Source organism: Asparagus officinalis, chromosome 8, assembly GCF_001876935.1.
Source record: "Asparagus officinalis chromosome 8, Aspof.V1, whole genome shotgun sequence".
NCBI classification, from domain to species: domain Eukaryota; kingdom Viridiplantae; phylum Streptophyta; class Magnoliopsida; order Asparagales; family Asparagaceae; genus Asparagus; species Asparagus officinalis.
Genome location: NC_033801.1, coordinates 120,137,148 through 120,163,553, shown reverse-complemented (window position 1 = coordinate 120,163,553; position 26,406 = coordinate 120,137,148). Strand labels below are relative to the sequence as shown.

At 36.6% G+C, this 26,406-nt stretch overlaps 1 protein-coding gene and 1 non-coding gene across 2 annotated transcripts; both read left to right on the top strand.

The window, feature by feature from the left end:
• Positions 14,082-14,155, top strand: TRNAN-GUU. Its single transcript has one exon. It is a non-coding gene; the product is annotated as a tRNA-Asn (tRNA).
• On the top strand, positions 18,443-23,750 carry LOC109819771. Its single transcript, XM_020385648.1, has 5 exons — positions 18,443-19,040; positions 20,614-20,731; positions 20,868-21,220; positions 21,667-21,765; positions 21,870-23,750. The coding sequence occupies exons 1-5, from the start codon at positions 18,496-18,498 to the stop codon at positions 23,299-23,301; spliced, it is 2,547 nt and encodes an 848-aa protein (XP_020241237.1). The 5' UTR covers positions 18,443-18,495; the 3' UTR covers positions 23,302-23,750.

Sequence of the window (26,406 nt, the reverse complement as noted above, 5' to 3'; positions counted from 1 at the left end):
TTCTTGGGGTAGTGCATGCTTTTCAAAATAGCAAAGTAAGAGCATGAAATTGAAATGCAAGTGCAGTTTAGGTCAGCCAGACCTGCTTCTAGAATTACATTTCTAATAAAAACTTCGTGTTTCGCTATCTTACTTTAAAGAAAATACTAAACATGCACGTGTCATTTCTAATTTCATCTCATACCCGCCCATTTTGATACCTCGATTTTTAAAAAACAATCTGGTACTTATCATTATTCAACGATTTTTTATAGTAAGAAATCTAAATTTGTTATTTATTACTTGAAATTGGTTATTTAGAATATTTGTGTGGTTTTTAAATTCTACATCTTCATTTAAAATTTTAAAAGATGAGTTTTTTCATATGTCACCCTTAAAATGATTCAGATTTCGGCGGGTGACTTTATGATATTTGCAACATGTAACTCAAGTTTATAAAATATCTCCACAAGATATTAGTTAATAATAATTTTAGATAATAAGATATTAGTTAATAATATTTTTTTGTATGAAGTTAATAATATTTTTCTTATATAAAGATTAGCTTTTTCGTAAATATAAAGATATAAGGAGGTATTTCCGTATATTTAAAGATAAAATTTTTGGAATGGATATCTTCAAAAATTTTAGTTAATAAGATATTAGCTAATGATATTTTTGTAGTTAATTTTTATAGTTAATAAGATTTTTCGTAAAAAAATTAATAATACTTTCTTTATATAAATATAAGATTTTCTGTATATATATATAAATTTAATAAGATATTTTGGTAGTCAATTAATTAATAATAATTTCCTTATAAGATAAGTTTATTAATAATACTTTCCTTATATAAAGATATTATTTTCCTTATAAAGATAAAATTAATAAATACCAACTAATTAGTTATTAGTTATATTATACGTTTTCTCCTTCATTCTAAAATTCAAAAAATTCCAAAATAAAGTAACATGTAAATATGCTGTAATTTTGCAAAATAAATAGGAAAAATTTTAAAGATAATCTCTAATTATCATTGTTCAACAATTTTTTATAGTAAAAAATCAAATTTATTATTTAGTAGTTAAAATTGGTTATTTAGTATGTTTATGTGAGTTTCTAAATTATAAATCTTCATTTAGTCTGAATTTCCTCTCAAAGTTAACAGATTACTATTGTACTAATGCTATCAAAATATTTATACTACACTTATTTAATTGTATTAATTATATTTTTATATACTTTGTGAAAATAATAAATATAGCAGATGAGTAGAAAAAAAAAAGTTACAAATAGGAGATGATTAACTTGAGTTTTGATAACAAACTCGATTCAAAAGCTATAGTTTGAAAATAGAATAGATGGAGTAACTGAATATTAAACTGTTTAGTTCTAAAAATCAAGTAGCAAAAATTAAAAAGATTTAAATAAAAATATATAATAAAAATATTAAAAAAATAAAAAATAAAAAATAACTTTTTTGTATATAATAATATTCAGCTACTCGTCTATCCTATTTTCAAATTATAGCTTTTGAATTGAGTTCATAGTCAAAACTCAAGTTAATCAAAACTCAAGTACTTGTAAGTCTTAGAAATCAGGTAGCAATAATTGAAAAGATTTAAACTGAAAAATATAATTAAAAAATACATAAATATATAAAATATAAAATATAAAATATAAAATAATTTTTTCGGTGTGCCCAGTTTTATGTTTTATAATAAGCAAGCAATAATTGAAAAGATTTAAGACAAAAAATATAACTAAAATAATATAGAAGAAATATAATATATAATATAACCAATGAATACAATAATTGAAAATTGGACGGTTTGATCAGATAACAATAGTTTTAATGTAAATAAAATTTTAAAATTAACTAAAACCAAAAGAAAAGAATAATTAATGCGACGCATCCAGATTGGCTTAACTCAAATTTAAAAAATAGGTAAAAACAAAGTTAAAGAGAATGATACTTTTAATATGAGTTCACATTAAGAATCTTAATTTTAAAAATAATTAAACAAAATTACAGTATAATAATAAAATAAAATCACAAAAACTTACCTATGTAATTCACTATATCTCAGCTCACTGTCTCTTTGATCTCGAATTAGAGCCTATTTGTTCAGATAATCATAGTTGAACCAAATAGAACTTTAAAAATAAATTAGAGTATAATCAAAGCAGTTTCAAAGATATTACCTGGAATTCAAAAAATTATCTTTGATCTTGAATTTAAGCTTATTTATTTAGATAACCATAGTTTAAATCCGATATATAAAACTTTAAAAATAGTCAAAAATCAAAGAAAAATAAATAATCATGCAACCAAAACCGAATAATTTCCTGAATAAAAAGATTGTCATTTCCTGAATAAAAAGATCAAGTAGAGGTTAAATAAGATTCATCCATAGCCAAAAAAATCTTACCAAAAAAATAAAATTACCGAATGTTTCCCTTTCCCTTTTTTAGTTTGAATTCAAATTTTATTTTATTTTGGGAAACTGAATGGACTATCTATTGTTATCTCATACTATTGTTATTTATGTTATTATAATATTTTACATAATTATGAAAGGAAATCGGGATTAAAATAAATATTTTTATTATCAAATATGTAAAAGGAAATTGGAAAAAATTTCAAATAATAGCAAGAAATTAGGAAAGATTTATTGAGATTATTAAGTAACGGAGATTATGAAGATTGTTATGGAATATGATTCTCCATAGGTTTCATTGTTACAATTATTATTATTAGTATTTATGGCTGGTAATTTTGTGGGATTTTTTTTTTGATTGAAAAACAGAGGCTAAATGTTCATTAAAAATAAAAGTCCAAAAGATTATTAAATACAAAAGCTTAGACACAAGAAGTGTCTAACAGGTTGTAATTTAGAAAGTGGAATTTCTACTACTAGGGATGTATAACTTTCTTCTTTTCAAGATCCGTGAAGATGAAGAGAGGGCCTTGCCGTCATTCATCGTTGACACAGATTTTAGAAAATTATTAAGGAGTTGGATGGATGAGATTAAAGGTAGGTGGAAATTAAATTATAGAAAATGAATGCTGACGTGTCAATCTCTGGTAGGTTTTGAGGAGGGTGGTTTTGTCTTAAGGTATACATGTAGTAATAATAGATTGTGATGGATGTCACATAAACGAATACAAATCTTATGAAGACACTATGCATACGAGTTGGTTTTGAGCCATACAATTATACAGTTAAACATCTGCAAATTTTCCTCCCATCTTTCTTCTCGTCTTTGTTTTATCCAACTGTTAAGAAGCCAACTATCTTAATTAATTTCATCACATGCTTTCTGTGCCCAAATATTTAAAGTACTTCAGATTTTTATAGTAATTTTCTTATAATTTTAGATTAATCGCATTTCGGTATCTTGAGGTATGATGTAATTACATTGGTGTATCTACCGATCCTAAGATTGCTATTAGTAATTACAGTGGTGAGGTTGAAGCCCAAATGACAACCTACTAATTATATTTACACGGGTGACCTTGAAGCCCAAATGACTAGCTACTTCTGAGGTTACTCGTGATATTACAATTAACAATCTCAAGGTCATTTGTGTAGATACGCAGACTCTGAGATTGCTTATATAATTACATTAATATTCTATTATTTCCTGTGATGCTGCTTCAAAGTATTGTCTACCAACACAGGCGAATTTTGAAGTACCTTCTCAAGAGTAAACAAGTTTGTTTTCTCTAGCAATATGTGTAAACAAAGATTGTTCGTCCACTACAGCTCAAATCATCAATTTAAGTAGGTCATAAAGCATGAATATTTACCACGTTGATAGCACTAGTCAAAATAATGCAAGAAATAGTACATACCATAATTTTTGTTTAAGTTTATAATATAACATCAAATGTTCACAATGCCCTTCTGTCTGAATGTCATGATTTTTGTTTAGGTTTATAATATATAATATAATGTCAAATGTTCACAATGTCGTTCTACCTAAATGCCAATTTTTGCCAAAGTTTAAGCATAGAATATAGAATTTATGTAGTTTTGATTTAAAAAAACCCAACATAAACAGACATCATTTCACATCACAAGTAACTCAATATTGTTCATTGCAAATTAATAAAAAATGTTTTAACCCAATCAGATTTAACTAGTCACAATTTTAAACTTCGACGTAGAAATAAGGAGGGTAAAAAACAAAAAGAAAAAAAAAGAAAAAACTAAGTCCCCCTTAGGTTTAAAGTGTAGACATTACGACACAAGCCTTCAACATTGTACTTATTTCTTTTATCATGAGCAGAGCTATACTTTTGTGCATATTGTTCATGTATGGTTAATAGTTCTTGGATGAATATTTATACTGAAAGCTGTGTTGTATTTGTTCATATTGTTCATGTATCGTTAATGGATATTTGATGTATCCAGGTAATTTTCCGTTTTAATTTTGGTTTTCTTTGCGCAGATCCAGTAGAATTTATGGAAATTGACTAGAGACTCTTTAGTTCTCTCATAATTAGTATAGAAATCAAGTGAAGATAATATGAAGAAAGTATAGTGTTTGTTGGAAATTTGCGGTAAAAGACAATGAAAGAAAATTTGACTTGTATTCCCTCAAAATCAATTACAATTTGGATTCCGATTACAAAAGAGAGGAGAATGAATTTGATTCTCCCCTTTATTTAATTCTGGGTTCTTCACGGTGGCGATGGAGTGCCTCCCTCGAATGCTCGCGTCGAGTTTGCTCTCCGTTGACGATCCGAACGTCTTGATTCACTGGAACGATGTCTTCTCCTCACGATTTGACGCTGTGGAGAACTTGCGTGGCAAGTTTGAAAATAACTCTTAACGAGTTGATAACTCTGAACGAGTTTTGGAAGAACTTGCAGAGCAAGTTTTGAACTCTGATCGAGTTGATAACTCTGACGAGTTCTAGAAGAACTTGCAGAGCAAGTTTTGAACTCTGATCGGGTTGATAACTCTGAACGAGTTTTGGAAGAACTCTTGAAAAAGAGTTGATTTGAACCGAAAGTCGGTTATAAGCCAAGAGAATGCTCCTGTTGCCAAACTTGGAGATGATCTCTGTTGGAGAATGACCCGATCTCCAAGAAATTCCCCCTTTGCTGCCAAGTCTCAGATCCCAAAAAGCCCTTGACCGAATCTCCCTCTGTTGATGAGATAAAAAATTCGATCCTTTAACTCAATTGAGTTTTTGGTATTTATAGGGGATTAAGGGTGATAACTACCACCTTAATCCGCTCTTAAGTGGGACGAAAATCCCTCAAATCGTGGGGAAAAACAGTTCCTGGAACTGTTCATTACGTTCTTTGAACGAGTCAAACGCTGAAAAATAGCGTTTAGGGCCCGAACTCTGCGTTTTTAGACTAAAAAACGCAGGGTTGGGCCTATTCTGGTGGCTGAACGCACTGGCCGCGCAGCGTGATGAACTCTGAGACGCAGAGTTGGGACGTTTTAGGCTGAAAACGCACAATCCGTGCTGTAAACGCACAGTTGGGCCGTAAACGCACAGTTGGCCTGTTTCAGGCTAAAAACGCACAGTTGAGCACATAAACGCACAGTTGGCCTGAAAACGCACAGTTGACCTGTTTAAAGGCTGAAAACGCACAATTGTGCTGTTTTAGAGATTAACTCTGCGTTTTGATGTTGAAAACGCAGAGTTGAGCCTGTTAACGGCTGAAAACGCACAGTTGTGCTGTTTTAGAGATTAACTCTGCGTTTTGATGTTGAAAACGCAGAGTTGAGCCTGTTAACGGCTGAAAACGCACAGTTGTGCTATTTCAGCGATTAACTCTGCGTTTTGATGTTGAAAACGCAGAGTTGAGCCTGTTAACAGATATATGTGTTTTAATATGAAGAGACCGTCAATTTGTAGTCTCTTTTGCTAGAGCTTTGCACATATCGTCCTCTTGTAATCTTCGTCTTGGCTCCTTGAAAATATGAGAGTCGTCAGATTGTAACTCCCGATGTTGATTGTGAAGGCTGTTGAACTAGAGCTTTCATTAGTTGTTGGGAAGGTCGTCAGATTATAACCTTCTACGTGAAAGTCCTCAAATTGTAGCCTTCTGGAAGTCGTCAGATTGTAACTTCCATCATCGGTGTTTGATGGGGGATCAACTATCTATTGTGATTTTTAGATAGCCTACAGAACACCCTCCAAAGTTTTTGAAAGTTCGCGGTTGACTGGGACGAATTTTCGGAATACTTTGGATCTCAACTCTGATCTTGGAGCTGTTGATTCCTTGTCACAAAGGAGTTGTTCTCTGCACTCGCTTCGAATGCAACTTGGTTGAAGGGATTTTCCATGCAGGACATGTGTGAAGGTATGCGCCATAATCCTGCTTCTGGACTGTGGGGGTGGACCCTGTATTTTGAACTTGAGATGCGGGTTTCACCCTTGCATGTTGAATTTGGAACACAGGTGTGACCTCGGCGTTTGGTTTTTGCATCGCGGGTCAACTTTTTTACTTAAGACATGGAAGTGGCTTCCGTGCATTTTTGACTAAGTCTTTGAGACTTGTCTTTGGCGCATCTGTTTTAAGTCTTGACTCACATCTATTAAGCTGATGGGTCTGCATTTTGAACTTGAGATGCGGGTTTCACCGTTGCATGTTGAATTTGGAACACAGGTGTGACCTCGGCGTTTGGTTTTTTGCATCGCGGGTCAACATTTTGACTTAAGACATGGAAGTGGCTTCCGTGCATTTTTGACTAAGTCTTTGAGACTTGTCTTTGGCGCATCTGTTTTAAGTCTCGACTCACATCTATTAAGCTGATGGGCCTGCAAATGTGCGTAGGATTTTTGGCAAACCCTCAGCCATCAACGGATTTGATAAGCCTTTACCGATTACCGTTTGAGTCGGGCTAGCATGTGAATTATCTAGGTCCGTTCCACATGTAACGTTGTGCTAAGAGAATGAACTCTCTTAGTCTTGATGCTATGATTTTGAATACATAGACTTTGTCATTTTGACGGGAAAAGACTAACCGGCAACGCGTGTTAGGCGTAGACTTATCTCTATTTAGGGATCAAGATAAAGTCCCCCATGCGTGTGAGGCATGGATTTTGATGTCCTTTTCACGGTAAAAGACTAACCGGCAACGCGTGTTAGGCGTAGACTTATCTCTATTTAGGGATCAAGATAAAGTCCCCCATGCGTGTGAGGCATGGATTTTGATGTCCTTTTCACGGTAAAAGACTAACCGGCAACGTGTGTTAGACATTGACTTATCCCTACTTAGGATTCAGGATAAAATTCCCCATGCGTGTAAGGCATGGATTTTGGCGTTATTAATAACGACCTGCTACGATATTGAATACGTAGGCTTTGCTATTATTGCGGGAATAGGCTACCCGGCAGCATGTGTTAGATGCAGACTTATCTCTAATTAGGGATCGAGATAAAGTCCCCCATGCGTGAAGGCATGGATTTTTGGTGTCGTTTCTTCCTGTGTGGCTTGAAACACCGAAAGAAAGTTGGAAGTGCCAGAGGTATAATATTAACTTGGCATGAATTTTCACCTAAAATGAAATTTAAAAATTTTCTTTATTATCACTAGGATAAATCTAGAAAATCTTTAATCCGCTGGGGATTTGATAATGACAAACTTGTTATTCTTGTTGAGAAAGAATTAACAAGTTCATTGGGGGGATTGACTGTTAGAGGTGTTATGTTAACATAACAGTATTTTATGGACCTATCGCTCTATTGAAGAGAGTCAATAAGTTGATTTGGTCGTCAGATGTGTGGTGTTAACTTGACGAGTTTGTGGACCTATCGCTCCATTGAAGAGAGTCGATAAGCGGATTTTGTCAGAGGTGTAGTGTTAACGTGACAAGAAAGATATTGCTATGGAAGCAATTTTGAGAACTTATCACTCTATTGGAGAGAGTCGATAAATGGATTTTTGTCAGAGGTGTAGTGTTAACGTGATAGGATTTGTGTTGCGATTGAAGCAACTTTGGGGACTTATCATCCTATTGACGAGGATTGATAATTGGGTTTTGTCAGAGGTGTATTGTTAACGTGACAAATTGGGAGTGATGCAAATTGAATGCATACTCTGTGGGGATGATGATCGTCAGAAGTGTAATGTTAACTTGACGATGTGAAAGATTCGTTACTCTTAATCCAGTGGATTCCAAGTAATCAACCCCCAGTCTTGATTAAGACTTAGCAGGGGAATAAAAAGAGGTAGACAATGCTGATCCTGCCTACTTTGTTCTTCAGCTTTGATCCTGGCAATGATTTTTTGAGCCTGCTCGCCTTGAGAGATTAGTTGTCTCCAAGAACGGCATTCTGCAACTCCTATTCGGGCTAGGAGGTCGGTTTGCAAGTTGTGTCGACAGGTCTCCACTAATGTAGACTGTGTCATACCTGACGAACACCGGAGAGCCATGGTTCGGAACCTTTTGACGAAGGCTTTGACGGACTCCCTCTTTTGCTGCTTGGTGGTGAGAAGGGTATGAATGGAGACTTCTGTATCCTCTTCAAAGAATCTTGACAGGAAGAGTCTCTCTAGATCCGCCCACTTTTGGATACAGCCCGCAGGCAGTTTCCTGAACCATTCAAAGGCAATTCCCTTGAGGGTGCCAATGAACAATCGAGCCAGTATGGCATCGTTCGATATTATATTTCCAGTCTGTGACTTGAAATGATAAATATGTTGGTTCGGTGATCCCGTGCCGTCAAAAGTTTGTAGCGTCGGGACCTCGAACTTTGGAGGATAAGGGGCTGCATCCCATTCGGCAGGATAGGGTCTGATAACTCCCTCATCTTGGAGCTCGCTTCTGTTAGCAATGGCTTTAAGGCGGGCTTCCAATTCTTCCATTTTGGCAGACTGAAGATTCTGCTCGTTCTCAGTCTCTCTTCCTTCATCAGAGGAAGATTCCAGGCTGTGGGCTTCTTGGTCAGAAGCCGCATCATCAACCACTTTTCCCTTCCCTTTGCTTGTGTGAGGTCGGGATGAAGACGCTTTTCCTCTCCGGGAAGATTCTTGCCTAAGTGGCGAATCTGTCTCCTGAGATTTGGCCTTGTCTGCGACGATTTGAGTCAACATGGCCATGAGTTCATTGATAGCCTCCTGCTGAGATTTGAGCATGGCCTCCTGTTCATCAAGTCTCTTCGTGAGATCTTCATGGTTTCCTGTCATATAAGCGAAGCTCTTATGTTCAATAAAAGAGCTTGATGACTGGGACTCTGCAATGGCTGAGTGTTCGTCATCGGAATTAGTTTCTCTGGCCAAACTCCGATAGTTGACAGGGGGAATGGCTCCTGTTTGAGTCCGAGTACGTTGGTAGATTCCCTCAGACTCGTTAGTGATTTCTCTGACGCTTGGAGAATGATCTGTCTCTGACCCGTCGGAACTAAGGGTTGATGATCTCCCTCTACCAACCATGTTAGAAGTGACTCTAAGGTATTTATCCTCTAAAGTCTTCTTCCTGTGAGGATGTCGTCGATTATTGAGCAAAACGACATTCGTCGGTCGGTTGAACATCGACAGCAATTCCCGCAAGTCAGAGACTTGGGATGAACCTCTCACAGAGCGTGAGGGTAGAGATGGAACCCCCTGTCCATTAAAGGATGAGACTGGCTCCTGGTGAACATGGATCTTGAGTCCACGTTGATCTTTTTGAACACGACGAATCGCATCGTGTTCTGAAGAAGAAACATGAGGGTCGTGTTCTGTTTTACTAACGCTAGACCGAAGTCTGCGTTTTGTTGATGAAACGCACCTTTGTCGGTTGCGTTTTTGTTGGTTAACGCAGTTTGTAAGTCTGCGTTTTGGATCTTGAACGCACTCCTGAGAGTTGCGTTTTGGTTCTGAAACGCACTCCTGAGAGTTGCATTCCGGTTCTGAAACGCACTCCTGAGAGTTACGTTCTGGTTCTGAAACGCACTCCTGAGAGTTGCGTTCTGTCAAATCCACACAGTTTTGAAGGCTGTGTTTTGATTGCACAACGCACCACTGAGGGCTGCGTTTGGCATAAACTGAGTTCACTCCTTTAGAGGTGGGGCTGCTCGAGTAATCTCGGTGGCTAAAGGAGAGGGTTTCCTTTGGCATAGGAGCATCCTTTGGAGCTTTAGTCTCCTTGGCACCTCTCACAGAGCGTGAGGGTAGAGATGGAACCCCCTGTCCGTTAAAGGATGGGATTGGTTCTTGGTAAACATGAATTTTAAATCCATGTTGATCATTTTGAACACGACGAATCACATCGTGTTCCAAAGAAGGAACACGAGGGTCGTGTTTAGCTTGATTAACGCAAGACCAAAGTCTGCGTTTTGCTAGTGAAACGTAGTCTTGCGACCTGCGTTCGGATTCAGAAACGCACTCCTGAGAGTCGCGTTCAGTTTGTGAAACGCACTCCTGAGAGTTGCGTTTTGGTTCTGGGATGCACTCTTGAGAGTTGCGTTCAGCCAGATCAACGCAGGTTTGATGTCTGCGTTTAAATTTTGGAACGCACTCCTGAGAGTTGCGTTTTAGTTCTGGGACGCACTCCTGAGAGTTGCGTTCAGCCAGATCAACGCAGTTTTGAGGTCTGCGTTCGCGCCTCTGAAGGCTGCGTTCTATTTGGGAAACGCACCCCTGAGGGTTGCGTCTAGCTTGGCCTATGCAGAGCTCATGTTGAGGCTCATAAACGCGGAGTTCGCGTTGATTGGAGGATCGGCTTTTTTGGCGTTGTATGAATAGTGCAACCCCCATGGGAGATAGTCTTTAGATGAGTTGGCCACAACTGGAGCTTTAGTCTCCTCGGAAACTTTGTGGATCTTGCGCATAGCCTTGGGGCTAAAGGATCCAGAGGAGAGGGCCTTCTCAAACTTGGCTTGATCGAACTCGATGATCAGAGTTTCAACGGTCGTTCCAATGAGATGAACGTCGGATTGCGCCACCACTTCTTCGTCAGAGAAGCTAGTCCCCAGCAGAGTCGCCATCTTTTATTTGTTGGAAATTTGCGGTAAAAGACAATGAAAGAAATTTTGACTTGTATTCCCTCAAAATCAATTACAATTTGGATTCCGATTACAAAAGAGAGGAGAATGAATTTGATTCTCCCCTTTATTTAATTCTGGGTTCTTCACGGTGGCGATGGAGTGCCTCCCTCGAATGCTCGCGTCGAGTTTGCTCTCCGTTGACGATCCGAACGTCTTGATTCACTGGAACGATGTCTTCTCCTCACGATTTGACGCTGTGGAGAACTTGCGTGGCAAGTTTGAAAATAACTCTTAACGAGTTGATAACTCTGAACGAGTTTTGGAAGAACTCTTGAAAAAGAGTTGATTTGAACCGAAAATCGGTTATAAGCCAAGAGAATGCTCCTGTTGCCGAACTTGGAGATGATCTCTGTTAGAGAATGACCCGATCTCCAAGAAATTCTCCCTTTGCTGCCAAGTCTCAGATCCCAAAAAGCCCTTGACCGAATCTCCCTCTGTTGATGAGATAAAAAATTCGATTCTTTAACTCAATTGAGTTTTTGGTATTTATAGGGGATTAAGGGTGATAACTACCACCTTAATCCGCTCTTAAGTGGGACGAAAATCCCTCAAATCGTGGGAAAAAACAGTTCCTAGAACTGTTCATTACGTTCTTTGAACGAGTCAAACACTGAAAAATAGCGTTCAGGGCCCGAACTCTGCGTTTTTAGACTAAAAAACGCAGGGTTGGGCCTATTCTGGTGGCTGAACGCACTGGCCGTGCAGCGTGATGAACTCTGAGACGCAGAGTTAGGACGTTTTAGGCTGAAAACGCACAATCCGTGCTGTAAACGCACAGTTGGGCCGTAAACGCACAGTTGGCCTGTTTCAGGCTAAAAACGCACAGTTGAGCACATAAACGCACAGTTGGCCTGAAAACGCACAGTTGACCTGTTTAAAGGCTGAAAACGCACAATTGTGCTGTTTTAGAGATTAACTCTGCGTTTTGATGTTGAAAACGCAGAGTTGAGCCTGTTAACGGCTGAAAACGCACAGTTGTGCTGTTTTAGAGATTAACTCTGCGTTTTGATGTTGAAAACGCAGAGTTGAGCCTGTTAATGGCTGAAAACGCACAGTTGTGCTATTTCAGCGATTAACTCTGCGTTTTGATGTTGAAAACGCAGAGTTGAGCATGTGCGCTTTGACTCTGTAATGCAGAGGCGAACCTTAGGCGGGCTTGGCGGGCTTCAGGCTAAGTCAAATGTTCTGACGAAGTCCAGTCTTGCAGACGGTCTTCAGAACATTACTTGCTACGAAGAACAGGTCATAACTTTCAAACCGTACGTCGGAATTGGACGAATTACATATGAAAATCGGCTATCTCGACGAGACGGGGCCATCCGAACCGAGCCAAAGGCTTCGGTTCGCTTCCTCCGTTTCGCCAAATTCCTTACGGTTTGAGAGATATCTGCATTCTAATATGAAGAGACCGTCAATTTGTAGTCTCTTTTGCTAGAGCTTTGCACAGATCGTCCTCTTGTAATCTTCGTCTTGGCTCCGAGAGTCGTCAGATTGTAACTCCCGATGTTGATTGTGAAGGCTGTTGAATTTGGGCTTTCATTAGTTGTTGGGAAGGTCGTCAGATTATAACCTTCTACGTGAAAGTCCTCAAATTGTAGCCTTCTGGAAGTCGTCAGATTGTAACTTCCATCATCGGTGTTTGATGGGGGATCAACTATCTATTGTGATTTTTAGATAGCCTACATATAGCGGGACAATATGCAAGTATAGAGTGATAATATAAAAGTATAGCGTTGTAATCTGAAAGTATAGCATGTTAATATGAAAGTGTAATGGGATAATATGGAAGTATAGCAAAATATTCTGAAAGTATAGTGGGATAATATGAAAGTATAGCAAGATAATATGAAAGTATAACGGAATAATATGAAAGTATATATAGCAGGATAATCTGAAAGTATAGCATGTTAATATGAAAGTATAGTAGGATATTCTGAAAGTATAACAAAATAATATGAAAGTATAGAGGAATAACATAAAACTATAGCAAGGTATTCTGAAAGTATAGCGGGACATTCTAAAAATATATACGGTAATATGAAAGTATAGTGAGATAATCTAAAAGTATAGCAGAATAGTATAAAAGTATAGCAAGATAATATGAAAGTTTAGCATGATAACCTAAAAGTATAACGTGATAATATGAAACTATAAAGGAATAATACGAAAGTATAACGTGATATTTTGAAAGTATAACAGCATAATCTAAAAGTATAGCAGGATAATCTGAAAGTATAGTGTGATAACATGAAAATATAGCATGTAATATGCAAGTGCACAGTCATACCAAAACATAAGTATAATGAGATAATCTGAAAGTATAGCAGAATAATCTGAAAGTTGAGAATTAATTGATAGATTCATAAGAGTGGTTGAGAATTAGCTGATGGGTTTATAAGAGTGAAAGAATGAAATAAAGAGAATAATGAATGAGAGGAAAATTAATTGAGAAATGAAGAGAGGGAGAGAGAGAGAGAGAGGGCCGACTTAATTGAGAAATGGAGAGAGAGAGGGGGAGGGAGGGAGAAGAACGCAAGAACAACGCAAGAACAACACCCCCCCCTCTCTCTCTCTCTCTCCTCATTTCATATTTAATTTGGTTTTTAAAAATTAAATAAGGGGCGCACATATGATACAACACAGGAATAAGAGGAGGTCAGGAAAGGGTAGAATTGGATTTTTTTCTTAGAAAAATTTAAGGGGGCCCCACATATATGTATTATTTTTAAAAGTTGGGTCTAGAGATAAATACAAAAAGATGACTGGGTTTAAAGATACAAGCAAAAAATATTATGCTTAAAGATAAATTAGGGTAAACTTTGGCCATAGAAACAAAAACCCCAATAATTTTTTATCACTATTGTTAAAAAATTTAGTTGCCCGTAATGGTTGAGAAAAGGGAGAGGGTAAGAGAGGATTTGTATAAAGAAAATAACATAGAACTCATCATGGATAATCTGGACAGTTGGGAAGTTCCAATATGGATCTAGGTTTTTTGGTTCAAATTTTAATTGAGTTATTAAATAAGTAAGGTAAATGCTCTGAATGATATTTCAGTTCTGTATATAATATGAGAAAAGAATAATTATAGCGAAAAGCTGGAGTAGCTCAGTTGGTTAGAGCGTGTGGCTGTTAACCACAAGGTCGAAGGTTCAAGCCCTTCTTCTAGCGTTTCGTCAGTTTTATATTTTATTAAATTACATCCCTCCTTTTCATATTTTATTAAATTACATCCATCCTCTCTTTTCGTATTTTAAGATACACAACTACACTCCTCCAGGGCTATTTCTGCAAAACCCAAAAACATTGTTGAATCTTTCTGTCAAGTCCTTCCTCTAGAGCGTCCTTTTCCTATTTTATATGAGAGTTGCTTCGGTGCCCCTAAAATTACTTTTTAATTAATTTTTAATTAAAGAGTAAAATTGTACTTTACATTCCATCTTCATATTCAATTCTCATTCAGTTCCTAAACCAATATTCTTTTTTTTTCACAATATCTTCCAATCTCTTTCGATGATGGCATATCAAAAGCAAATATTAGTGTTAAGAGAGTTTAATCCAGCTGAACAAGGGTTCTTCAAACCCATTTTTTAGAACTCCTTTAATTCACAAATCTCTCCCATCCTCGGTCTGAGAGTTTTTTTTTTGATAAAAGAAGTCTTCTAGCAAGTTACTCAAACTTGTTATTAGTTGGAAAATCTAAAATTTTATGTTTCTTTTGAAGCCCATTTATTAAAATATACAAAGAATTTAGTGCTTTTTTATCTACAAAAATGGTGAAAAAGAAAGAAAACTTGACAAAAAAAAAAAAACTAAGATGATGGATTGATCCAAGTAACCAGTAAAAAGAAAAGGGTAGGTGTAAATAATAAAGAAGGATTGGGTCAGTATAATTGTTAGCAGAGCCGGTCCTGGGTTTTCTAAGGCCCAGGGCAAATTTTCTAAGTGTGCCCATTTATACAAATTAAACGAACAGATAAATAAATTATCAATTAATTAATTTTATTAAATGTATCAATTACTCATATAAATCAATCTAAACTAAACTCAACAGCCCATACAATCTCCACATCAAATCCAATACAATCAGCATACCACAAAATCAAATCCAAACAAAAAACCACCAAAATTGGATTACTAAGAGACATCAAAGGATCAAACTAAACCGCAAAACCCAATCACACGCACCCAAAGCGCATAAACGCTGGGCTCCGACTATCCCCAAATAAAACTGTATGCATCTCAATTCTCTCCAAAACAGAAAACCCAGAAGAAGAACAACAACAACAACAATAATAATAATAATTCAGCAAAAAAACATAAAAATTTCTGCAGAAACAATTGCATCAAATCTAGAAACCAAAAGAACACCGATGGATGATGATGATAGAACTCACCGCCGATGAGACAACCCAAGGCGTTGATGATCTGAGAAGTGAGAACAAACAAAAAAAGATCTCACAATTCAATAATTTATTCAAGTGATGCTCTTTTTTACTTTTTTTTAATTAGTCAATTAACTCACCAATAAAGAACTCCCCTTCACCAATAAAGAACTCCCCTTCGTCAGTTTTATATTTTATTAAATTACATCCCTCCTTTTCATATTTTATTAAATTACATCCATCCTCTCTTTTCGTATTTTAAGATACACAACTACACTCCTCCAGGGCTATTTCTGCAAAGTTATATATAATTTATTAAATAATATAATATTATATACAACAACATATCCACGTGCAAAGCACGTGCATTATACTAGTATCATAAAAGCAGAAATTCTGAGGGCTATCTATGTCATTTAGCAATTAATCCAGTAAAAGTAGAACAGAAAGGGTAAACCTTAGAAAACCCCCCATAATGTTTGACTTTTTTTAATTAATCTCTTTAACCACGTATTATCACAATTGGACTTTGCTGAACCTTATTAAAAGTTCCTGGGAGCTTTCAAAAATTAAATTTGAAAGTTAGGAGGCTTTCTACAACGATATAATGTTAAAGTTTGGGGGTTCTCCTAAGCAGAGCCGGTCCTGGGTTTTCTAAGGCCCAGGGCAAATTTTCTAAGTGTGCCCATTTATACAAATTAAACGAACAGATAAATAAATTATCAATTAATTAATTTTATTAAATGTATCAATTACTCATATAAATCAATCTAAACTAAACTCAACAGCCCATACAATCTCCACATCAAATCCAATACAATCAGCATACCACAAAATCAAATCCAAACAAAAAACCACCAAAATTGGATTACTAAGAGACATCAAAGGATCAAACTAAACCGCAAAACCCAATCACACGCACCCAAAGCGCATAAACGCTGGGCTCCGACTATCCCCAAATAAAACTGTATGCATCTCAATTCTCTCCAAAACAGAAAACCCAGAAGAAGAAGAACAACAACAACAACAATAATAATAATTCAGCAAAAAAACATAAAAATTTCTGCAGAAACAATTGCATCAAATCTAGAAACCAAAAGAACACCGATGGATGATGATGATAGAACTCACCGCCGATGAAACAACCCAAGGCGTTGATGATCTGAGAAGTGAGAACAAACAAAAAAAGATCTCACAATTCAATAATTTATTCAAGTGATGCTCTTTTTTACTTTTTTTTAATTAGTCAATTAACTCACCAATAAAGAACTCCCCTTCAACGTTTTGGGGGCGTCGCTAGCGAATCCGTGCTGCTCTAGCGTAAATCAAAACTTTTCGGCCGGTATTTCGGGTTGGGAGCGGGGTCCGAGGCCGGTATTTCGGGTTGGGAGCGGGGTCGGAGGATATGAGGGAGGTGAAGTGGTGGAGGGCAGTGGAGGAGGGGGTAGAGGGAGAGGAGGTTAGTTTTGAGGAGGACTGGAGGAAGGAGAAAGGTTGAGGATTGAGAGAGAAATAAGAGAAGATGAAAAGATGTTTGTGTAGATCAAAGTTTCACAGAGATGTCAGCCTATAGCACGGAAAACTAAACACAGAAAACTAAGGGTTTCTTGGGAGAGGAACAAAAATATTTAATTAGAGCAAGGGAATTAATTAGAGAAAAGAATCTGGTTTCAATTTATAAAACAAATTTATTTAAAAAAAAATTTTAAAAAGGGGGATTTGCCATGTGGGTTTGCAGTGATAAGAGACTTAATAGATAGTATAGAAGATTGTGCCCCCCTTACTTGTGGGCCCCGGGCTGTAGCCCTGGTAGCCCTGGCTTAGGGCCGGCTCTATTTGTTAGAAATCAAAAGCAATCAGATGACGAGGAAGATGATGGACATTAGACTTCTTCAATAGTCCTTAAAAATTGTTCAATTTAAAAAAAACTGGGCGTGAGACTCTAAACAAGCACGTGGGCCATATCAACGTAAGTATAGAGCAAAATTCACGGAAAGTAATTACAAAGCATGCCATCGGAATACAATAAATTCATTTTAGGAGTATTGAAGTTGTTGTCTTTATTAAATTACATCCCTCTTGTTCATATTTTATTAAAACTAGTATATTGCACGTGATTTGCACAAGAGCATACTTAATTTTGTTTTATGTTTTTTGATTTTTTTTATTGTTGGATGTAAAATAATGAAATAACTTGCATAGTAATATAAATTATGAACAACCACAATTTTGTTTAAATGAATAAAGTATATGATAAAAATATATATAAAGAACTATATGATTAATTATTATAGTTTGGATAATTATTATAATTTATCCATAATTTATTAAAACAATTATCATATATTAAATAATTTTTTTCTCTTTTAACTATAATAATATTATACATAGCCTATTTATAATACTACAAGTAAGTATATTGTAATGTAACGATTAGTTTATTGTTTATTGTACTATTAAACAATAATTTACTAAATTGTATAATTATTAAATTAATTTAAAAACACTATTATGATTATTATATTTATTAATATTATTATAATTACAATAAATATAAATTATTTTTCGTATTATTATCATACTTTTAAGAGGCTAATAAGATTAAAGGTAACAAATAGTTCTCCATAAGAGGTGAAACCCAAAGTCACAAAGCATGAGCCTAATGAAATTTTCTTATTTTTAATTTTTCTAGAATTATAAATATTAAGTGAAGATAAATTAGGAACAAATTTCAAATTTTTTATGAAATAACATGCTTAAATAATAAAATAATAGTGTCACCAAAGATTTCAAAAGTGAGGAAATGCATAGTTAACAAGAAGTTATAACATATAGTTAATGAATGGCTAATTACAACTAATTGCATATTTGTGAATTATTAAACATAAAAGGGTAAAAATGAAAATTAAAAGATTTGACAAATCAATCTATCTTTATATGTAGTATAGATATGGATTACATCCGTCCTCCCTTTTTTTTAAAATTACACTCTACACTCATCCTGGACTATTTCTGCAAAACGCAAAACATAGTTGAATCTTTCTGTCAAGACCTTCCTCTTCAGTCTTCATCCGTTCCGCAGAGTTTTTAAGTACCTAAAACCTCAGCCTAGGGTTTAACCTCTCGATGTCTGCCCTCCTCCGCAACCGCCGTCGTCTCTTTTTCAAAAAAGTCCCTCTCTTTTGCCAAATTCAAACCCGCCTCCTCTCCAACCCCCAAAATCAAAATCCCGATCCAAAATCCAATCTTTCTGCTCGCCTCTCCTTCGTCTTCGACCAAATCGACGCCATCGACAACCGTACCTCGGAAAAGTTCGACGCCCTGCAGCGAATCCGCCAGTGGCGCGAAGGCAGAACCCAAAGAACCCCAAGTGAAAAGGACCCAGATCCGAATAAGGAAGAATCGAAGGTCCCAGATGAAAATTTGTTTGTTAAGAAGAAGGATGTGGAGGTTGTGCATCCATGGCCGGAGTGGATTGAGCTGATGGAGAGGTTAGGGCAGCAGAACTATTTTGATCATCGGCGGCGGCCGAGCGAGGAGATAGTGGCGGAGAGCGTGGGGATTGATTTGAGTGAGGTGAAGGAGGAAGTAGGGTTTGATTTTTCGAGGGATTGGAATACTGTGAGGAATGCGTGTATGAATTTCGGCAAGGATCGGTTTGATATCTTGAGGTATGAGAGGGGCTTCTTTAAACCTTTGTTGAATTTGGAGTAAAGGTAGCAACTTTGAGTAATTTTGTATAATTTTGCTGTCTGCAACTTTGTTAGCTAATTATGAACATATTCAAGATCATTAGAGTAAAAAAAAATATTGACATTTGTGGGGTTAGGTAAAATGTAAACTGAGGGCTTTGCATGATTATGATTTGGCGTATAATTGTTTTACTATTATGATATGTTGAGCTTGAGAATTAATTTGGGATTTAAGGATTTTTTTCTTTACTTTTTCTAGATTCGTTGAATTTAAACTTTGTTATTCTAAAAAACGTCGACTTGATTTTTCTAAAAGTTAGTTGGTTTGAAGGTTAATGTAGACGTAAGTCTTTTCATGGAACTAGATTGCTGCTAGGAATGATCAGTTGCACTTATGTGCAATGTGTTTCCTATTTGATATATTTGTATAAACTTTGGTGCATGATTTTGTTAAATTTGTTGGATTGGTTAATAAATGATGCATCTTTTTTGTTTTTTGCAGATTATGTTGTATTATAATGATTCTCATGTAATAGTTCTTTTATTCTAGATGGCATTCGAAGATATCATTGTTATCTGTTTAGAAGTATACTCATCGAGGACGAAATCCATATGTAGCTATAAACGTGACAAGTAAAGGTTGCCTGGATTTTGGGCGTGCCTAGTGCATGTCTTAAACTATTCAAAGACTCTGTTGGCTAAGTCTTTAGGTCTTGTTTGCACTTCACTGGACAAATCCTTGTGTATTGAGGACAACTTAATTTTCTATATGGGGTAATTCCTAGCATGGAAGATTCAATGTTTTACGCTTTAAAATCAATTCATTGTGATATGATTTTCCTGATCTTGACAAGCAACCAAATTACTTCGACCTTAGTGAAGAAAACCTCGTAAAATTGCTATATCCTGAAGCATATGTCAACTGAAAACATTGTTTCCAGTTTTAGGTCATTTATGAAGTTTTCTTGTATTGTGCACACCTGTTTATATCCATTGATGATAGCATTAAAATACTTGCAAATCATGATAATTATTTCTGTCAGCTTTATGAATTCTTCTTATCAAATCATTTCCTCTAATTGAAATGTTAGTCAAAGGAAGATATATTAAATCTTAACGTTGAGTTATGTATGGATATTCTTATCAAACCAATATCTTCTAATATAAGAATTAATTCATTATTGCACTTCATTACACAGATAGGTCGCAGTTGTCTTTTCCCCAAAATTTTAGTTTAAAGGGACAATATGATTTATTTTTCACAATGCCCAATTCTGTATATGCTTTTTAATTTGTGGTTATTTATTGCAATTTACCTGTGTCTGTTCGTTATTGCATGTTCCCTATTAGAAAGCTGGTAGCTGATGACATGATTAATGTTTGAATGTTAACAATTTTTTGCTTTGATTTGATTCAATGTCAACAGCAAGAATGATTTATGCTCAGCAATTTAAAATGATAACAGTAATAATGCAAGTTGCCTAACCAATTATATGATTTGTTGTTATATTATCTTCTTTTTTTGTTGAATTTAAACTATTATTAAATTCAGGTCTTTATCAAAAAAAGATATTCAAATATTAGTCGGTCATGGGTGTCCTAGCATGGATCCGAAGGTTGTTTTCTCATCCAAGCTGTTAAGGAAGTACACTCATCTTGATGAGGGAGATGTAAGTATCACACCTCTATATTCTCCAGTACTTTTAACTTATACATGAATGATGGGTATCTTCAATAAACTAATTTTCTGCATATTTATAAATGATGGGCATCTTCAATGAACTAATTTTCTGCATAACATTACAGGTATGTAGTTCTTGCAGCCTAAGGAATTCCTGTAGTAGAGGATACATTCTCACACTTAAAGAGGATGAGGCACGAACTCTTGATGTAATGCGCGTCTTATTGACATATGGCTTTGATCATGTAAATGGAGCAGTTGAAAACAAACCACTCATGCAAATGAAATCTGTCAAAACTGTTGTTCGCAAGTTGCTACATGAGATTGTCAAGTTGAGTGCCATCCCAATTGACCCCAACCTTCCACCTCCAGTGATCAAGAAGCCTCCTCCTAAAGTAAAGCAACCTCCACCCCCACCTAAGAAACGAGTAGGGCGTGATGATGTTGAAATGAAGAAGGGAGACTGGCTCTGCTCCAAGTACTGCTTTGCTATTATTTGTTCTTTCAAATTTTACAAAGCCCGCAATATTTTGGGGCATTTCTTACAAACCCCACAATACTTTGTTTTCCCCACTTAACATCAAAATTTTCCCACATAACCCCCACAGTGACAAAAATGCCCCTCGGCAAAGTAGTACCTTAAAAAAGAACCCTCGTGTAAGTGCTCGGTTAGGGTTTGCGAATTGCCTAATGTGGGTATTTCTTTTGCAGAAAAATAAAATAAAATAAAATAAAAATGATGTTTTTGGCCTAAGAGGCATTTTCATCAAGTTGGGGGCCATTTGAGAGAACTTTTTTGGTGTTTAATGGGATAAACAAAGTATTTGGTGAGTTTTATGGGAAATGCCCTTAATTGTTGGGGTTTTTTTATCCATCTCTTATTCCTACATCTACTTATTTTCTGTACCTAAAATGTTGCATCAGGTGTGACTTCATGAACTTTGCAAAAAACACTGTTTGCTTGCAATGTGATGCCAAACGCCCTAAAAGGCAGCTTCTCCCAGGGGAATGGGAGTGTCCACAGTAAATTCTTTTGCCTTTTCTTGTGTAAATGTCAAAATTTCTATAGCTCCATGGCTATATGTAATTTTAAATGCCTAACAAGCATGCATCTTGTGTATTTCTAGGTGCAACTTCTTGAATTATAGGAGGAATATGGCATGCTTCCATTGTGATGCTAAGCGACCCCCAGATGAGTTCACAGAGAATCACTTCCAGCCAAAGCAACATGGCTTAAGGATGCAGGTGGATAGAGCTTCCAGAGCGCAAGAGGTTTCGAATGCCTGGAACTTTGACTTTGATGACAACGAGTCAGATGGTGCTGATGTTGCAGCCTTTGAGTTTGCAGATTCAAACAAAGTCGGCCGTGGTTCTGATCTTGATGAGAGATTTGAAGATGATATGAGGACCTCCAAAAAACTTCCAAGAAATCAAGGAAGAGGCAGATACTTCTCAGATGACAATGAAAGGAAATCCACGTTACCTTCAGACAGAATGGGATTTGATGATTTTGATGATGAAGAGGAGGACGGTGTGGATAGTTATGAGCTAGATGGGTCAAATAGTCAGGCACGTGATGTTTCAATGAGGAACTTTTCTGAGGTTGAGGATGCATCAGATTCAGAAGATTTTGATGACTTAGATCACCGTACTAACTTTGTCCAGGGTGCTAAAGGTTATACATCTGGCTCGGAAGATGACGACCTTGCTGATCATCCTCAATTGAAATCTAGTCACGTTGCTGAATCTTGGCGAAAATCTAAAAGAAGAGGTGGAAGAGCTCTGGGTTCTGATTATGATGATGACGATGACGATGTCATGGATGAGGATTTTGGATCCAAAAAGAGAGAGAACAATAGACACAGTTCGAGTAGGAACGGTATTGGTAGACATGGAGGAGATTCTGATTCGGATGATGGGGTCGATTCAGATTCTGATGGTGATGATGGCAACTCATATTCTGGAAATAAAATGAGAGAAAACACTTTCAGGAAACCCAATGATTTTGGTAAGGAAAATAGGAGGAACAAAAACAATAGAAGGAATGATGATTCAGATGATGGGTTGCTTCTAGATTCAGATTCTGAAAGTAACTCATTTTCTGGCAGAAATAAAATGAGAGGAAACAGTTTCAGGAAATCTAATGACGTTGGTAATGCAAGAAGAGGAGGATTTAGATCAGATGATAGGAGGAACAACAACAACCGAAGGAATTCTTTCAACGACCATAATGATGATTTCTCTTCTAGGGTTTCTCATCGAGGTAGTTATGGTGGAAGGAGAGAAAATGGCAGATTCCAGCGTTTTGATAGAACAAACGACGGGAATAGGAGAAATGGGTACAGTGGGAGGAGAGAAAATGAAAATTTTGACAGTACTAATGACAGGAATAGGAGAAATGGCTATGGTGGAAGGAGAGAAAATGACAGGTTTCAGAGTTTTGATAGGTTTGAGAATGGTAATAGAAGAGAAAGATCTAATCAATTCAGTGATAGGTCAAGAGGGCCAAGGAGGGATGAAATTGGATCGCGAGGAAATGGGTTCAATAGCAGGCGGTGAAAAAAACCAAATTTATAGGTTCAGCGATCAAAACAAAAGCTTATGTGATGATAATGATAACGATACTGCAAGGAAGAGTTGGGAGGTTGAATTTTGCTTTCGGTGTGAATACCAAAATTTGCGAGTTATTGAAACAGAATCCATAACACTTACCCAGGGAATCAGGGGAATCAGGGAGATTGCTTTTCTGATATCTTTTTTTGCAGAAAACAAGCATTTATTTATCGCCAAAAGGCTACTCGGGATCTTTTTATTTTCCCTTTTCCTTTGTATGACGCATCTCGTTCAGTGAGCTGAGCATGTATTAGTGATATAGAAGTGTAACTTTTGGTAATGGGAAATGTATGTAATTATACTTACTGAAGCCTATCTCAGGATTGTATGTTTGTTTATCGACGGAAGATTAATAGTATCAGAGGGTGAAATATATCCCCTGCATCTTTGTTCGATTCTTGCCGTTACGTTTACCTGATTTTGGGAAACAATGTGTTTTGAGGTCTTTTAACTCAAATCGTGAAACTTCTATTGTTCATTTTTTTAAGGGCCAACTGGGGACGTCTGAGGGAGAGCCCGAGTTCGAGTCCTCACATTATTAGGACTCAAATCTTTTTAAGGAAACCTCGAGAATTAGAACCCACCGTAATGTGCATCCCAATTTCTTAGGAGTCTACCTCGTATTTATCTCAATTCTAAGAAAGCCGACAAGAATATTCGATGAGACCATTGAGTAGAGAGCAAACCCACCCAACCATATTGGCGGACCCACCCAACCATACTGGCGGACCGCGGTGAGGGAAATTTCTTAAGTGAAACTTTTCTTTTCCCAGCCATTTTGATTAATGGACCAAAATCTAGTTGTGTTTGAAATTGTAAAAGCCTCCCTTGAGTAGTTTTTCACATACACCAACAGTACATCAAGAAGATGTAGAATTAAGAATGATGAGCTAATTGTAAATATTCTACTACTATCTAATAACTTGAGAGACAAAAGTTGGATGATTCCAGTCCATGAGTGTACGCATCATACTTACATCTCCTTGAGTACACAAACACTAATATAAATTATATGTTGAAAAATCCTTCAAGTAAAAAGAGAGGTATGATGGCTAAAGAGTGCACAGACTCAAAAGTATTGAATGCTGATCTCGAAGTACTACATGTGCAGCAATTTCCTGAACATGCATAAGGTTTTATTGTACATACTATCATCATTTACATATGATAAATCCTCTTTCAAACCACTAAAATACACAAATGGATGAGTTTATTGGACAAATTATTTCAGCTTGAAGTAAAAAACTGGCTGCCTAGAGTGACTACGGCAGAACCATCACCCATGACTGTTGTCAATGCCATCTCCGTCTCAAGAATCCTCTCCAGCTCCAAAACAACTGAATCCATTCTTTGGTCTCTCTGCTCTCTGCAAACATAAGCATCGAAGGATTAGCTGAATAAGATGTATCATTCCTTCAGAAGTAAAACTTCCATGAATTCGTTCATCGATGAGATCATCTGTACTCAAATGTGCGTCCACCTTGTATGAACAAGTAACAAGCAATTTTCGGTTGGTTTATCTTGAAATTTTATCAGAGTTGGATACTGTAAAAAGACCATATTTTAGGATTTGCGACAAGTAACCATTATCAGGGAAAGATATATAACAAATATATTTTCATGAACTATTATATTTCAATCTGCGGAAAAATGGATAGGTATATGATGTGGAATTATAATTGCAATATGACAGCCTTAGCCCCTGGACCAAGCTCTTACTTGACTCTTTTAGAGGAGGACTTGCAGCTTCTTGACCTGTAACAAGCTCCAACAGGAACACACCGAAACTGTACACATCACCTGATGCTAGCGCAAAAAATTATAACCACAACAACAACCGCCAAGCCTTTATCCCAAATGTTTGGGTTCGGCTACATGAATCCTATTTTCCCATTCAAATAAACTGAAAGGGGGCAGGAATCGAACCCATGACCTGATGATCAATAGACTAGTGTAGTACCAACTCAACTACTAGGAAATTAAAAGGGTAGCTCAGTGCATGAGGCTCCCACCATTGTGGGCTCCGGCGAGAATCAAATGTACGCAGCCTTACCCCCGCATTGTGTGTGGTTAGAAAATTTCTCCTAGAAATCAAAAGAAACGATTTAGTTGCTCTCTCGTGTTAATTGTGTGTGGCATTATCTTTATGAGCAGTGTTTGTATGTGCACACATGTGTTAGGTATAGGTGCCCTACATGGAATAATTGTATATTGTAACAGGACCTATATGAATATAACATCATTGTTCAAAATGGTAGTTGTAGGCTGTCTAAAAATCACAATAGATAGCTTATTCAAACAAGCTCCGACAACGGAGGTCACAATCAGACGACTTCCCAATCACTGCATCCGCAACTCCATAATTGCCACAAACGCGACCTCACTTCTGAGATGATTGATCTTGATGGCTGTGACAACAGCATGGCTAATATCATAGCAACTATTAGAGATGCTGATGAGCAGTGGGACGATTTCAGAAATAAAAAGTTGGACTCAGTTGGTGAGTTGCTTGATAGAGAGCTATGGGCGAATATTCATCTTTAAGACACTATGGATGTTGATTCCCGTCTAGCTCCTACAACGAAAGCTACAATCAAATAGCTTTCGGGTCGATGATCGAAACATACAGTCGAATAGTTGCTTGGTAGAGAGCTATGGGCGAATATTCATCTTTAAGACACTATGGATGTTGATTCCCGTCTAGCTCCTACAACGAAAGCTACAATCAAATAGTTTTCGGGTCGGTGAACGAAAGTTGCGAATGGAGGGCTGTTCACATAGATCGAGAAGAGTTACAATTTAACGATACTTCTGACGATTGATGAAAAAACTCTATTCAGCAGTCTTCACAATCTACAGTGAAAGTTACAATCTGACGACTTTCACACTCCACAACAGCTAAAGCTAGGATTATTGAACAACGGTCCTTGCAACGCTCTACAGAAGAAGTTACAAGTCAAATGGCTCCTTCTGAAACGCGGGTGTCATCCCCGCGTCATAACTTTGGAAATGAAGGCGACCCTCGCGGCGTCAAACCACGACGACCCTCGC